This window comes from Sinocyclocheilus grahami, unplaced genomic scaffold (assembly GCF_001515645.1).
Source record: "Sinocyclocheilus grahami isolate Dianchi unplaced genomic scaffold, SAMN03320097.WGS_v1.1 scaffold429.1, whole genome shotgun sequence".
In the NCBI taxonomy this organism is placed as follows: domain Eukaryota; kingdom Metazoa; phylum Chordata; class Actinopteri; order Cypriniformes; family Cyprinidae; genus Sinocyclocheilus; species Sinocyclocheilus grahami.
In genome coordinates, this window is record NW_015505608.1 from 180,078 (window position 1) to 195,051 (window position 14,974).

Genomic DNA, 14,974 nt, shown 5'->3' on the forward strand with positions numbered 1-14,974 from the left:
TAGATCTGCTGAATATGCAAATGTTTCCATAAATGTCATTCTATGCCTCTTTCTGTGCTGAGTTAAACTTTAACCCTTTCCTATACCAACTGTATGTGTGTGTGTGTGTGTATGTGTATGTTAGACCAGTTTATGTGTTTATGTAGTATGTTAGACTAGTTTAAGTGTTTATGTAGTTAATAAAACCTTACTTGTATCACACTTGACGTGTTCATTGTTTGCTCATAACCGGAGTCACTAATCATGCAGATTTATGTTACAAGCTTGGTAGAATTGTACAGTAAGAAAGTTATTTCCCTTAACCAGGAAATTAACGTTCTTAGAATTGACAAGACAGTTGACCCTGAGTGGTCAGCTAAATATCTACAGCGGATCTAAAATATGAATAGTTAATTATAACTAGTTATGGTTAATTATTCATATTTCCTGTTGTGAGCTAAATTCGCTACATAAATGATGACAAAATTTTCATTTTTGGGTGAAATATCCCTTTAATATCTTACATTTATTCAGTGAAGTATATTAGTGGAGTAATGAATAGTGAATGATGGTATAGGGGCGATTTGGGATACAGCCACTGTTTAGTGTTACTTAAACAGATCAGCCAAACACAACTACTGTACACAACAAAACTGCACTCTAGCTTTACAGGCATCCAAGCTTCGAGGTGATCAGAATTTAGCATTTCAAACTGTCAGCAGTGGAACATCCATGTCAATCCCTCAGAGTGATGGATGAAATATGGAAAGAGGAGCGCAGTTCTTTTCTTCATCTGTGTCACATGGGTTGTAGAATGGATAGAGTGGCACTAGAACAGTCCCTATGTAGAATGAGAAGAGTGACGTCATGGTGACAGCATTGTAGAAAGAAACCTCCTCCTTATCACAGTCCAGGAAGATGCCGATGCGGATGGGGAGGGTGTATGAGAGCACCTTTGTGGGCTTTGGGTGGGTGCAGGCTGTGATCGAGCCATTTCTGAGGGACAGTGTCCACAGTCCGTTTAACGTTGAGGAAGAGTCCATCTCTCCACGGGGTATGTCTGCTCTGGCCACACCCACTCGCCAGGCGGTTTTGCCTTTCACCTCCACCTCCCAGTAATGACGGCCATGAGTGAAGGCCTCTGAACCCATCACGCAATAATAGAAGTGGAAGCGCTTCGGGTTCCTTTCATCTGGGTTCTCGTTAGGCAGCACCTTGTCTTCCTCGAAAGTCACTGAATTTTTCTCAGCAGAGAGGGTTAAGTGGGGATGTGCCGTTTCAGGGTCAAAAGTCAACATAGATATGTCTGTGTATGCAAATAAGTTATTCAGAATTGATTTACATTAGATTAATCAGTAATCTGTTGTACAATATCTTTAATGCAACAAATAATACACATTTACCTTACAGCACTGCTGAAAAAACAAAACAAAAAAACAATAGAAACCATCAAAGAAATTCTAATGGTTTCCACTACAACATTACAAACCATAAACTTTTAACGTCCGTTTTTTTTGGGACATATTCCATTAGGATTTAATAGTTTTAACAAGCCACCAATAGAAGGTGACCAATAGCAGAAACCCACAGGGTTCAATACAGTTTCCATTAAAGCCAATACAAGTCCCATTATAACCAGTAAAATAATTTCTGTGATGGTTTCTATATTGTTTTTAACAGGGATTTACAGTACTAGGCTAAAGTAGTGGTGTTTTGTGTTTTGTTTGTGAAATGAAATATTATTGTACTCTTTCTGAAATTAACTTACATTTTTCTTCTTTTAGAGTCTCCTGATGGATTGCTTTTTTTCTTTCAACAACTGGCATAATAGCATGTTTTGCAAGCATTTTGAAGTAGCATTTTACTTAATAAATCAGTGATTTGGGTTTGAATGACTTGAATGAACTCGTCCGAAATAAAACACTTCAGAATACTTATGGTAGGTCATGCGATAGCAACAACATGGCGGACATAGTACGTCCGAAATTCATTCATAATACCCCAAATTCATACTAAATAGTGCATACTTTTGTTTTTTGAAAGTTTAAATTCAAATGTTGCACCTACTCAGTTTGCAATTTTGGTCGCACCGAATGTTTTAATAAAATTACTTCATTTAATGTCTCATAGCACAAATCTCACTTTTTGCGCCACCACCTGGTGGCAACGTAACCTGCAGAAATAGTGACTTAATGAATCATTGATGAAAAGATTAAAACGATTCGAGTACCTGGCATGAACCTAACCACCACCACTATAGCGAGAATTGAAATAGTTCAGATTTCTCTTTAGTATGTAAAAAATATATATATATTATTTAAAATTTAGTCTTAGTACTTGGGTAGAGAGATGTTTTCATGTGTTTCCAGATCCGGTACTGAATGGGCCCCACAAACTGACCAGAGAGAATTTCGCTGTCTATTGCTGGAGGACGAATAAAATTCACCTCACATCTAATGAAGATAAACAATCATAGCTGAGCAAGAACAGAGGTAAATGGTGAACAGAATGAGAACAGTAACAACAATGATTAAGATTATACGAGAATTAGAGACCAAGTGAGAAAGAATAAAGAAAAAAGACACTTGCCTTTTCAGAAGCTCTTTGATTTCCTAAATGGATTAAAAAATATAATATTTAGAGCAAGAATGTTCAGATTCAAACACGTTTCGCTGCCTGATTGCAGCAGCCAGCTCTTCAGATTCCTCACTCTTTCAATCATGTGATTGTTTTAGCACTTGATCTGAACAGTGTCAAATGGCATCTAGCATGTTCTGTGGGTGTCTACTGGATGACTTATGAAACTAACCCTGTTAGTATTTTACAGTACATATGTGATGTGGTCAGAGTAGATGATTTCATAACAGTTAAATGCACAATAATAAAATAAAATACACAATAATTAGACAGTCCATAGAGGATAAGGAACTATTTCTCTCCCAGTGCAGGTCACTACACCATAAAGATCGTAGTCTGTTAGTTTATACAACTTAAAATGGAAATCCACCTTCAAAAGTTTAGGGCTGTCATCTTCCCGCAGTTTGCAGTTCAGTGTCTCGATGGCTTTCTCTAGATCTCTACTCTGCGTGCCAATCTTTTTCTCTCTCTCTTTTAAGATCTTCACTCGTCTGTCCCTTTCCTTCCTTAGCCGTTCCAGATCCGTCTCTTCCTCCTCATCCAGGAAACGATGGAGGTTTTGGAACTCTGCTCGGATTTCACGCTCTATCGCTTCAAATCTGTTCTGTGAAAGAGCGGAAAAAGGAGACATTAATGACTTAATGGGAAACATGAAGGAAGAGAGACTAATAACATAAAAGACAAATAACTCTGGAAAAAATGAGCAGGCTGAGATTAGCTTACTAATGTAGTTATTACTCAAATTTAATACCAGAAACTGTTCATTAGGAGTTTTAGATACTGTAGATCTGTATGTTTTGTGGAACCTACTGTATGCCAAATGCCAAATTAGAGGATGATATGCATCAAGAGTTGTTTAAATATCAATGTCAGCTGTTTCTGAACAGGCCATATAAAAAGCTGTAATACTGGGGGTCTGAAGAAAAGTTTAGAATTTCAGAATATTTTTAGAAAAACATTCTATACATTTTTGGAAGGGGTGATCACATATCACCTCTATCATATTTTTGTTTTGTGAGTTATTTTTCCATATCAGCCAGTAAGTTATGTTGTGAAGAAAAGACCAAAGTCACAGAAGAGGAGCAGCGCCAGATGTCCAATATCAAGTCACAAAGATAGTCCGGTGCAGAAAAGACCATAAATACTTTTTCCACATATAAATATTAAGGTAAATCAGGCAGTACCTCGACCTCCAGTGCGTCCACAAAGGCCTCTTTCTCAGCCTCATAACATTCATCAATTTCATGTTTGATCTTTTTAATTGCTTGAATAAGCTTCTCCTGAAACACAAACAGGCACCGTTTGTAGTGTAACAGTCTCACTTAATAAAAACACTAATTAGATTATGAACAGTTTGCATAGTCCTAAACAACAGATTTTCTTTTTATTCTTTAGAAAGAGTCCAAACACCACAAACTCTTGTCCCACTTGGAACCTTCTAGAAATAAAAACAGTTCACACTGTGTATTTCACCTTGCCATGACATACGAAGGTGACATTTTATTCTTACCTTTTGGGCACCGAGGAGAGAGTTGTTAAAGTTGTTGTTTGTGTCCTTCATGTGATTTGTGTGCATTCCAATTTATCTTGTCAGAACAAAGCAGACAGAACTCTGGTATCTCACATGTGAGAGAGAGAGGGGTTAAATCAAGCTGACTGATAGGTGTGTATAAACAGGCTCACAGACAGAGAGAGAGAGAGGGAGAGAGAGAGGAGGGAAGGACAAAGGCAATATGAGGGCAATATATCAAAGGAGGGCGACAGACTGATTGGTTCAGAGGCTGGAGGTGACCAACACATTCGACAGATCTAAACCAGTTACATTAAAAATAAATATAATGTAATATCAGTCATGGCTTTGACTTCACATATTAAGGGAGGTATTGTGGGGTCCACAGCTGTCTCACTTCACCACACGAGCGATTTATGGAAGTGAGGGAAGAGATATTCTATTTCTGTCTGCAACAAGAGCTAACGTCAGAGAACAGAGGCAGACTATTACAGGCAGCAGGACAGATAGTAGGGCTGGTGAGGGGCTTATATTTCACTCTGGAAGGAGTCTGACACAAGGATTTTGTCTGTGTGTGTATATGCACAAATGATATGTAACAGCAGCGAAAGAGAGACTATGAGCCTGTGTTGTATGTGCAAACAGAGGAAGATTATGTTTCATAAAGAGCAGTCTGTCAGGCAAAGATTTTTCGAATATTTCTGTGGAATAGTCGAGGGCAGAGTTGTATGACAAGAAAAAATCCTTTGTGGAATATGTCACCTCTCTCTCTTTCTCTCTCTCTCTGTGAAAACTGCTCAGCCAAGGCAATGTATTATTCATGGACCTGTCCTGAGTGTCTGACTGCTGAGATGCAGACTCAGTAAAAGGGAGAGTGCAATCATTTTTAAAGCACAGCACATATCATGCACGTTTAAGACACTTCAAAATGGTTGAATCACACAAGCTACTTTAGAACTTAATGATACTGGGTAGAGTCTCTGTTGCTCTCTTTTTATTCTTTGAGACCTAGGGGCCCAATATGTTCCCCTTGGTAATTCTACTGCAACGATGACAAAGCTGTTTGCTTTTAAAAAAATTTACTGGGCTAAAAGAAAGTAGGAGTGTCAGTAATTTATCAGTATTTATCAATATTTATAATGTCATATTTTTTTAAAACAAGTAATAAATTATGTGTTCTCCAATAAAATCAACAGTATTATGAAGGTTATTGAGGCCCCCTAGTGGACACCGACCCCCTGATTTAGCTATGGGGCTGGCCCTGCAGCGAAATAATTACATTTTTAGTTTAGTTTTCATTTTAATTAAATTCATTAGGTGTATATAATTCATTTTAATGCATTTATATTGGTAATGTGAATTGAACTTTATTTTATATTTTGTTGTTATTTTTATTGCCTACTATTGGGATGTGCTTTAACGATGGATGAAAAAAAACTGTACTACTTAAGGATACTCATATGGGGAACTTTGAAATCAGCATTTGTTTAGAAATACATTTCTAGTTGAAGATTAACTAATGACTACAAAATCCATTTCCTGTGCGCGTATTACGTTGAAAGCGGAAGTAAACAAAGAGCACTGCACCTGGCATGCGTGAGGTTATGTGTTTATTGCCATTGTTAAATGGCCTGTATTTTTGTTTGACATAGTATAGATTATTACATTGTCATTATCTAATTTGTGGATTCTAACTTGTTTGCTCGACAAATACATAATTAGTTAATTCTTTAGCTTGCGGAATATGTAGCTTTAGCATGGCTAGCAGGCTAGCATCTGTTTGACCGTCTTAGATCTTTCTGAACGAACATAGACATTAACATTTGGAGGACAACAGTACAGTTTCGAATCTCGAACCCATATAAACTAGGAAAATCATTTGAAAACGACGGTAAATATTCGTTTAAGTATCAGAAATGAACGGGCAAGCTGAAGTAGAGGTGGATTACAAGAGAAAATACAAAAATCTCAAACGCAAATTAAAGTTTCTGGTATATGTGCGTATCTATTTTTCAGTGTTAATTTTTTATTTATCATTCCAGACTGTTGTTAACCCTCTGGCTTCTTTTTTCTGTTCAGGAGCAAGAGTGTTTTCAGGAGGAGCTGAGAAGAGCTCAGAGGAAACTATTAAAAGTTTCTAGAGACAAAAGGTAGAACCTGTAGTCTTGTTATCAAAGTTATCAACTGCTTTCCTCCTGCTTGACCCACATGCACATAATTAAACCCTTTTGTTTGTGTCAGTTTTCTGTTGGACAGACTTTTGCAGTATGAAAGGGTGGATGAAGAGTCTTCCGGTAGGTCTCTAATGAAAATGCGCGTCTGCAAACCTCTTGGAATCTTCAAGGGATTTTGTGTGCTAAGAGTGTTTTTGGTTTCAGACTCTGATGCAACAGTTTCCTCAGACAGTGATGGAGAAGGAGCCAGAGAGAGAGACAGGGAAGCAGGGAAGAAGTGAGTTTGCAACAAATCGATTTTTTGTGGATTTGACAGATTTTCTTGAGCACAAAATTAGCATATTAGAATGATTTCTGGATCATGTGACACTGAATTCAGCTTTGCTATCTCAGGAATACATTGCATTATAAAATACATTTAAATTAGTGCTGTCAAGCGTTTAATCACATCCAAAATAAAAGTTTTTGTTTACATAATATATGAGTGTGTACGGTGTATATTTATTATGGATATATAAATACACAAACATGCACGTATATATTTAAGAAGAATATGTTATGTCTATATATTAAATATATTTATATATATGGTAATATAAGTTATATAAATATATGCTTGTAAATACATGTAAATATTTTCAAAATATTTACACACATATGTGTGTATTTATATACTTAATAAATATACACAAATATACAGCACACAGATATATGTAAACAAAAACTTTTATTTTGGATGCGATTAATCGTTTGACCGCACTAATTTAAATGGAAAACATTTATTTGAAATTGTAATAATATTTTATAATGCTGCTGTATTTATTGTGTTTTTGATCAAATAAATGCAGCCTGGGTGAGCATAAGAGATGTCTTTATTTTGAAAAACATTAATAATGAATTTTACCGACCTAGTATAGAGACTTTTAATGGGTTGTTGAATAAACATTTTAATGCATGTGTGCCTTTTGAATTTTGCCATAGTCAGAATTACATAAGTACTCTGCATATTTACCTTTCAATCATCCATTGAGCTTAAAAATGTAAGATTTGCCAGTTATATGCTGCTTAAGAGTCCATCTGGTTGGAAAAGGTTTGTATAAGCAAATTATTGTATATCCACAAGACTTCATAGAACATAGTAACTCATAGGCAGTGACAGATAATGCAATTGAAAAGCTTTGAATAAATTATGAATGCAAAATGTTAATTCACTTCAGAAAAAAAGACATACTCAACTAAAATAACAAATTTGTTTGAAATGTTGCTTGTGGCTAAATTAAATTACATTTGAGACAGATATGGCCACTTTTCTGTTTTGCTTTTTTCCAAGTTTTGTCAAGAGAACATGTGCTTTGTTTTTTACATTTGTATAGCTCTGCCTCTTCAATAAATCTATTGATTTGTTTTTAGAAGAAGGAGTCCTGGGGTTCCTCCCGTCCCGTCGTCCTCATCTCCTCATCTCTCACTCCTGTCCCGCTCTGGTGCGATTCCTCTCCAGTCATCTGCTCCGGCACAGTATCTCAACACTGTGAGTACATCACACCTCCATGTGTGCTCCATACGTCTCATACTGCACTCATGTTTTTCAGTTACTCACATTGTTTTTGTCACCTGTTAATTTGTCATTTTATTCATTTTCTCTCTTTTTGTCTTTGTATCACCTCACCTGGTTTATATGGACTTCACACACATCACTCTGGGTACTCTGTGTGTGTGTGTGTGTGTTGGAATGACTGTCACTCTTTGGTGGCCTTGTGTGTGTGTGTGTGTGTGTGTGTGTGTGTGTGTGAGTCTTGAGTAGTTACCCTTCCCTCCTGAGTATTTGGCTCCCTCTGCTGAGCGAGTGAAGAAAGAGAGAAAAACAAAACTGGCCAAACACAGGAAAGACGGTTCAGGGAAGGTGAGAGAGGGACAGAGAGGTTGACGCTGGAAACACAATGGCCTAGATTCATGTGGCCTTTATTGCTACACTGTTTGTCATGTCTTGTAGTAATCTTACCGTTACAGTAACACACTTCTCTTCATACATTTTAGTTACATGTGTTTCTGAAATGTAGTCTAACAGACATTTCTCTGCTTGTCCCTCTTATTCAGGTGGTTGGCCCACTCACGTCCAGTTACCCTGCAGGCAGTGGTGCATCTGGGGGTGCGAGTGGGCCGTTCAGCTGGGTACCACAGCAGATGCTGAGTGAGGATGCAGCCGAGGAGGAGGGAGAGAGTGAAGGAGAGAGTGACCGAGGAGAGGAGGAGAGAGGAGAGGGTGATGAGGCAGAGCTGGTTATTGACATACCCAATGAGTGAAGGTAATAGACAGATACAGGCCTCTGTGAGCATTTAACAGGAGCTTTCATTTAATTCAAAATACACACAAGATGCTTTTCCAGGGCTCAACAATAAAAGTGGCAAGATAATGTTATCTAGCTGGCTAACATACACTACTATTCAAAAGGTTTTGAAAAAAAAGTCTCTTACTCACACCAAGGTTGCATTTAAAATGTAAAACAGAAGTATTGTTAAATACTAAAATAACTCTTTTATTTTAATATTTTATAAAATGTAATTTATTTCTGTGATGCCAAAGCTGAATTTTCAGCAGCCATTACTCCGATCTTAAGTGTCACATGATCCTTCAAAAATCCTTCTAATATGCTGATTTGGTGCTCAAGAATTATTATTTTTTTTACTGTTGCCAGTGTTGAAAACAATTGTGCTGGTTGATATTTTTGTAGAAACTATGATAGAATTTAATAGACAAGTTCAAAATAACATTTATTTGAAATATAAATCTTTTGTAACAATGTAAAATACATCCTTGCTCAATAAATGTATTATTATTATACATTTTTTTTTAAATAAAACAATCTTACCCTAAACTTTTGAACAGTAGTGTGTTGCTTTGTTAAATGGCAAAAATGACTTAAAAGTTTTGGTAAGAATGCCATGAAAACTACAGATGCTTTGCTTTATTCCTTTCTAGCAAAAGTGTGTTTATGCATTTATGGAGTTATAATAATAGTTTCCTTTTGAAAAGATAAATAGCTGAAAAATGTAAAAGAAAGCTTATCATTTAATACATATACTATTTTCTTTCTAGCAAATATAAAAATACATTGCTAAGTATAATAATTGATCATTTTATTTGTGGTGGGGCTGGTGAAAGTGTTGGCAGGACAACCAAAAATATTTGTCATTGTTGAGCCCTGTTTTGTGAACCTGTTCTGCACACCTTACATAAACGTATTATTAGATCATTCAGACTCTTCCAGATAGGTAGGTACTCCATTTATCCTGTGTGGGAAATTGGAGATTGACCAAGTAAAAAGGATTTTGTGATTCGTCATTAAGAAAATTCGATCTGCATTATATTGGCATTTGGGTGTATAACAGATTGGGTTACAAAAAAATCTCCTGACTCATCGTAGATATTGTATAGGCTTATTCTTTAAAGACTGCTGAGCTGCAATGTATTACCTGTAAGTGTGCCATAAATGTATAGTTGCGCGACAGCATTTAGACAATAAGAACGGGGGAAGAGAGTGAGTGAGCAGAACAAAGAGAAAAACACCCTGAGATTGAGAGAGCCACACCCATTTTACCCAGGAGCACATCAACACTAGTCCAGGCAAGTTGCTGTGGGATTATAAAACACACACACACACACCAGCTGAACATGAACTAGACACGACAATACCTCTAACAGTTTATTACCAGGATTATTTGTCTATAATAAAAGATATAAAATTAATGCAATTAAAATCTCTTTCTTTCTTTACACAGGTTCCAAAAGAAACTGCAAGCAAAACATTTTTCAAAATCATTCTTGTTTAATGCATTTTAATGTCCTCTGTTATTTTTTTTTTATTAAATATTTAAAATGTTCTCTTGTGTTTGAGTCAATACACCAGCACCTGTTTTCATGCACCACCTCTGATTTGTGGAATTCCAAGTTTATGACTGGACATTTTTCATGTAGATGATGCCAAAATGTTCTTTTGGCCATAAAAATGACTTTAGCTGCAAAAATGGCATGCTGTAGTGTTGATGCTGGGGAATGCTGACACACAGGTAGTCATTAAGGCGTGTGAGAGGTGTGTGTACTGGTTTGTGTGCATTATAGCAATACTAAGACGAGGTGTAGTCAGAAAGTGTGATTTAGAAAGGGAGGAATGGATGAAAGAGAGTGAGAGAGTGAAAGGGGGAGGGATACAGAAGGTGAGATTGTGCCCAGGCTCATTCTGCATAGCTGAAGAGAGAGAGAGAGAGAGAGAGAGAGAGTGAGTGTAGCAGGAGCTTGTTTTGTGTAGCTGCTAGTTCAGCACTGTTAGCTGCAGTCTCTGCTTCGTTGTACTGAGGGTTCGGCCATGCTGTTTGCTCTGCCCAGACTCACTGTGTTCATCTCTGCAGTGCTGTTTAACGGTGGTGTAGTCCGGGCAAGTACACACACGGATCTTGATCCAGGGTTCCTCCAGTGTCAAGAGTGTTTTTTCAGAGGCACACTTCCACACTCACTGTCTGAGCTGGGTTTGGAGCAGAGGTGTCACAGACATCTGACCGGACGGCCTTTTGCATCGCTCTATAATGGCAACTGCCAAGCCACCGTCTATACAGCCCTTCACCTCGGCTTGAATAATGGATGGGGCAGAGGAGAGCAGAGCACGGTGAGACACTGTTTTTCTCTCCCTTAGTCACTGTCTTGGAGGAGCTTGTATAGACTTCAGAGGAAGATTTGAGCATATATAGATGTGCTAAAAATGCATTGTTGTGATTAAGTGTTGGTTGTTATTATCTTACGGGTAGAGCTATTGTACTAAATGAGGTTAAGTACAGGTTATAGATGTTTAAATTTTTGACCACAGTCTTGCTAAACGACATTCATTACAGTTTCTGCTGTCATGCAAATGTACAAGGCTGTCAAGTCAAGCGGAAGAGAAAAATCGTACCATTTCATGGATAATTTTTAGTAGGATAAACAACATGATTCTTATTTTTGTCATTTCTATTAATTTATTCAGAAATGAAAAAATGCAGTTCTCAAACTATCACTGATTCAGATGCACCTATGGTAAGCATGTTTTTTAATTAGTATACATTAAAAGTTCATATTATGCATTAAAAGTGAGTGAGATAATTATTAATTTGTTTGGTTTTCTTTTTTAATATACAGATTAAAAACATGCTCATCATACAAGTGTTGTATTCCACTCCTTGAATGAATTGCATTTTTATGTTTTATATACATATTTACATATAATAAAACAATTTTTAAAAGATTTTTAACAAAATTGCTTAATTTCTTATGTCTGCAAAATCAGTCATGTGCAACCAACATGCAGAAAACAAACAGGAAATGACATCATAGAGAGTATCCCTGGAGACCCTGTGTGTCAGAGCCAAAAAGTATCCTAAAATATCAGATAATTGGACCTTTTTATGACAAGACAAGGTTAATTGTAAAATGTCATGTGGTGCAGCTCCCCAGAATCTAGCATCAATATATAGAGTACATTATTAAGAACTGTTTTAGGATTTTTAATTTCTTTGTTATGGTCAGTCTTACAGACAAGAGCAATAGATTGATAGATTGGTGTTATCCAGAATGCAAACTAACCCATTAAGACAATCTTACTGCATTTAATTAACAAGGCTGTTCATGTAACTGACTCGGAACAGGTTGTTTCATTCAGTCACACCTCAAAACAAACATTTCATTCCCCTCTATCAGCTACAAAACTCGCAATTTCAAATTCTTTGTGTAAAGAGAACATTCTGTCATTTCTTACTCACTCTCATGTTATTCCAAAACTACATCTTTTTATCTGCCGAACAAAAAAAAAGATATTTTAAATAAAGTCTTAGTTTTTTACATGATACGTGTTGTTTGGACCCCCAAATTCTTTAAAATATATTATTTTACATTCTGCAGAAAAAGTCATGTAGGTTTGGAATGACATGAAGGTGGGTACTGTAAGTGATGCCAGAATTTTCATTTTTGGGTGAACAATCCTTGTGCATTTTTGTACATTTGTATCTTGGATAAATGCATTTTAATGTATACATTTGCAGTTAAACAAGTAATTAAGTGTACCTGTCTTTTTTTATCCCATCAGCAGGATGCCAAAGAAGAGATCAATGACGATTCCCCTATGGCTATCCCAGCTCTTTACAGAGGAACCACTAATGAGACCCCATCACCCCATCACAGCTACCCTCTCTTTAAATGGGATGCTTTGACAGCAGAGTTTATACGGAGCTCCATCATACCAAGGTGTTCAAAGACAAGTGGAGAAATGTACGTGCAGATTGGTTTAGGTGGTTTAAATGAGTGCAGGGGAGAACTGTTGTGGTCAGCAGTGTGTTGTGCTGCATCAGATGGAGAGGGTAGTTTCAGTGTTGGGCTAGTGAAGGAGGGGGATGTGAAGGTGCTCAGCATTAAGGCTTTGGAGGAGCTGATAGGAGTTACAGGCCTGTTTTCAGAAGGTTGTGGTAAAGTAGGACATCAGAGCGAAGAGGAACTTGCATCGCTCTTGAAAAAGCAACTGAATGGCATCGAAACACCCAACTCTGATGTGCAAAGTGAAGAGCACATTGGCGAACACAGCTCTCAGGAAGCAGAAATATCAGAATCAAGAACGGAGAAAGTGACTTCGGAGCATGTTAATGGTGAAGCCCAAAGCTACACATCTTTGAGCTCAGACATGGAGATTCAAGAGAGCACCAATGAGACAGAGAGCTCCGAGTCTGTCCTCCTCAAAGTTTTGTTTTGCTATCTCCTTTATGCCCCTTTCTCTCCGATCGTAAACAGAGTCACTAACCTTCCCTTCCAGCTAGCCTACATTCTTCAGGAAGATCTGGCTGTTCTGGCCTCGGTGCCTGGTGACAGCTACACTTTGGTCAACAACTTGGTCTCAGGGGTGTATTCTGGCATTTCATGCATCTTGGACACCTTGTACCAGACAGGAGAAACAAGCATGTGCATGACTTACGCCTGTGTCAGTCCGTTAGCCGAAAGCCTGTTTGTGGCTTTCAAGGAAGGATTCATAGGGACAGGCACTCTGGCGTCGGATGCCTTGGGAATCACGACGGGAACGGTGGGGAATGGTTTTAGAATCATCAGGATGATTCTCGGGTCAGTCTTGGATCAGATGGTCAATTACCTATGTGTCGTATCCTCAGAAATGGGCCACCAGGTCTCAGCAGTGGGAAGTGGGGTTGGCAAACTTACCTGGAGAAGTGGAAAGGGGGTGGGCCACATGCTTAACATTGTAGCATCCATCATAGGCGGAGTAGTGGACAATACACTATTGAATGTCCAGGAAGCTGTTGGAGGGAGCTCAGGGGAATCATCTGAATTGCAAACACCTGACTTGCTGAAATCTGAAGTGGTCGGTGAATAGACTTAAATGTGTGTATATGCCTGTGTTAGATACCTTATTTGCATATTACACCACAAATAGAGTGCATTAGTGCCTGTCCACTTTTTCAGCGGCCTTGGTTCCGGAAGTATTTTTCCCATAGAAAAGTCTTTGTTAAGGAGTTAACAAATCAAGCCAACTATCTACTACTGTAGGTGAATCATAACATTACAAACTTTGATTTAAAGAATCACATGATTGATGCAGGACTGTGCACTTAACATATATTTTATGTGATATATTTCCAAATTATGTCATTTGCAGTGTTTCATGGAGGTGGACAGCTGTTAAAGAGTTGGTGCAATTTGTTGTTTCAGTTCTCCAAATGATGGAGATCTTTCTGCAGAATCATAATGTAGTTTGGAATTGATGTTGGAATCGAGCATTTAAAAATTAAGTAGAAATAATGCAGACTGCAAAAGCAAAAGCATATACCATCGATTACCAATCTTGTAGCTCACAGTAGGTCTGTCTTTAATGATTAATAAGTTACTGTTAAAAATCAATTCCCCTATGGAGAAACCGAATGGGTTTTTTACTTCCAGATCCTGACAGTTGCACTCTATAAATGTCAGGCTGCACACTGAATATTAACCATATGGCATGTGGTTATGAATCATGAAACCTCTGTTTTACATTCTGCCTTAAAATACCTACATAAACCTACTAATTTTTGAAAAAAGGAAGGTGCCGGGTGATTTGTAGCTCTTTCAAGGTGCTGAGAAATGTTTGTTAAGTGTCAGAAAGATGATGTAATTGTTGTGAAATGTTGGTCATTTCATCTGACATATAAAGACCTTGCTATGGTTTATATGCTGCAATAAAACCTTCTCTGTGAGTCATGCTCTCTGTCATTTATAGTCTAATCTATAACACAAGACCTACTTCAAGGTAATCAATGTACATCTACTGAATAAGACTATAAACCTTTATTAAGTGATATAAAACAAAAATGTACATATACAGGTTCATAATATTTAGCCATATTTTTCTTGAGGAGTTTTCATAGATCTCCAAATATGATCATCCTTGTGTAAGAGACTCCATCCTAAAATGTAAAAGGTACCTATAGGCCTAAAAATTATTTTATAAAGACCCAATGGTGCAAATTTAATATTATAAATGCCTATTACTTGGAAAATAGCCTAAAAGCCTATTTAATAGTTTCGTCAAATGTTTTTAAAGTAGCTTATACTGTATTAGATGTATTTATTTATTTGCTTAGGACTACCTGATGAATTATCTACTCATTTATATTAACC

The 14,974-nt window shown here is 37.2% G+C and overlaps 3 protein-coding genes across 7 annotated transcripts; 2 read left to right on the plus strand and 1 right to left on the minus strand.

Annotated features, from left to right (window-relative positions):
- Window positions 1-481: 481 nt before the first annotated feature.
- On the minus strand, window positions 482-4,332 carry LOC107551682 (zinc-binding protein A33-like). Its single transcript, XM_016233384.1, has 6 exons — window positions 4,127-4,332; window positions 3,801-3,896; window positions 2,987-3,220; window positions 2,569-2,591; window positions 2,317-2,432; window positions 482-1,285 (listed from the first exon to the last, which is right to left on the minus strand). Exons 1-6 carry the CDS (start codon window positions 4,190-4,192, stop codon window positions 723-725), a joined length of 1,098 nt encoding a protein of 365 aa, XP_016088870.1. The 5' UTR covers window positions 4,193-4,332; the 3' UTR covers window positions 482-722.
- A 1,360-nt stretch (window positions 4,333-5,692) lies between these two features.
- Window positions 5,693-10,145, plus strand: LOC107551684 (INO80 complex subunit E-like). 3 transcript variants are annotated; one of them, XM_016233386.1, is made up of 8 exons: window positions 5,693-6,123; window positions 6,206-6,276; window positions 6,368-6,420; window positions 6,505-6,577; window positions 7,711-7,828; window positions 8,102-8,200; window positions 8,395-8,603; window positions 10,078-10,145. In XM_016233386.1, exons 1-7 carry the CDS (start codon window positions 6,043-6,045, stop codon window positions 8,599-8,601), a joined length of 702 nt encoding a protein of 233 aa, XP_016088872.1. In that variant the 5' UTR covers window positions 5,693-6,042; the 3' UTR covers window positions 8,602-8,603; window positions 10,078-10,145. The 3 variants fall into 3 exon arrangements, with proteins under 3 accessions (XP_016088872.1, XP_016088871.1, XP_016088873.1); XM_016233385.1 differs by lacking the exon at window positions 10,078-10,145 and having other exon boundaries at window positions 8,395-8,772; XM_016233387.1 differs by lacking the exons at window positions 8,102-8,200; window positions 10,078-10,145 and having other exon boundaries at window positions 8,395-8,774.
- A 493-nt stretch (window positions 10,146-10,638) lies between these two features.
- On the plus strand, window positions 10,639-14,543 carry LOC107551680 (uncharacterized). Of its 3 annotated transcripts, XM_016233382.1 has the most exons (3): window positions 10,883-10,958; window positions 11,313-11,362; window positions 12,408-14,543. In XM_016233382.1, the coding sequence occupies exons 1-3, from the start codon at window positions 10,934-10,936 to the stop codon at window positions 13,692-13,694; spliced, it is 1,362 nt and encodes a 453-aa protein (XP_016088868.1). In that variant the 5' UTR covers window positions 10,883-10,933; the 3' UTR covers window positions 13,695-14,543. The 3 variants fall into 3 exon arrangements, with proteins under 3 accessions (XP_016088866.1, XP_016088867.1, XP_016088868.1); XM_016233380.1 differs by lacking the exon at window positions 11,313-11,362 and having other exon boundaries at window positions 10,639-10,958; XM_016233381.1 differs by lacking the exon at window positions 11,313-11,362 and having other exon boundaries at window positions 10,639-10,958; window positions 12,411-14,543.
- The last annotated feature ends 431 nt before the right edge of the window (window positions 14,544-14,974 follow it).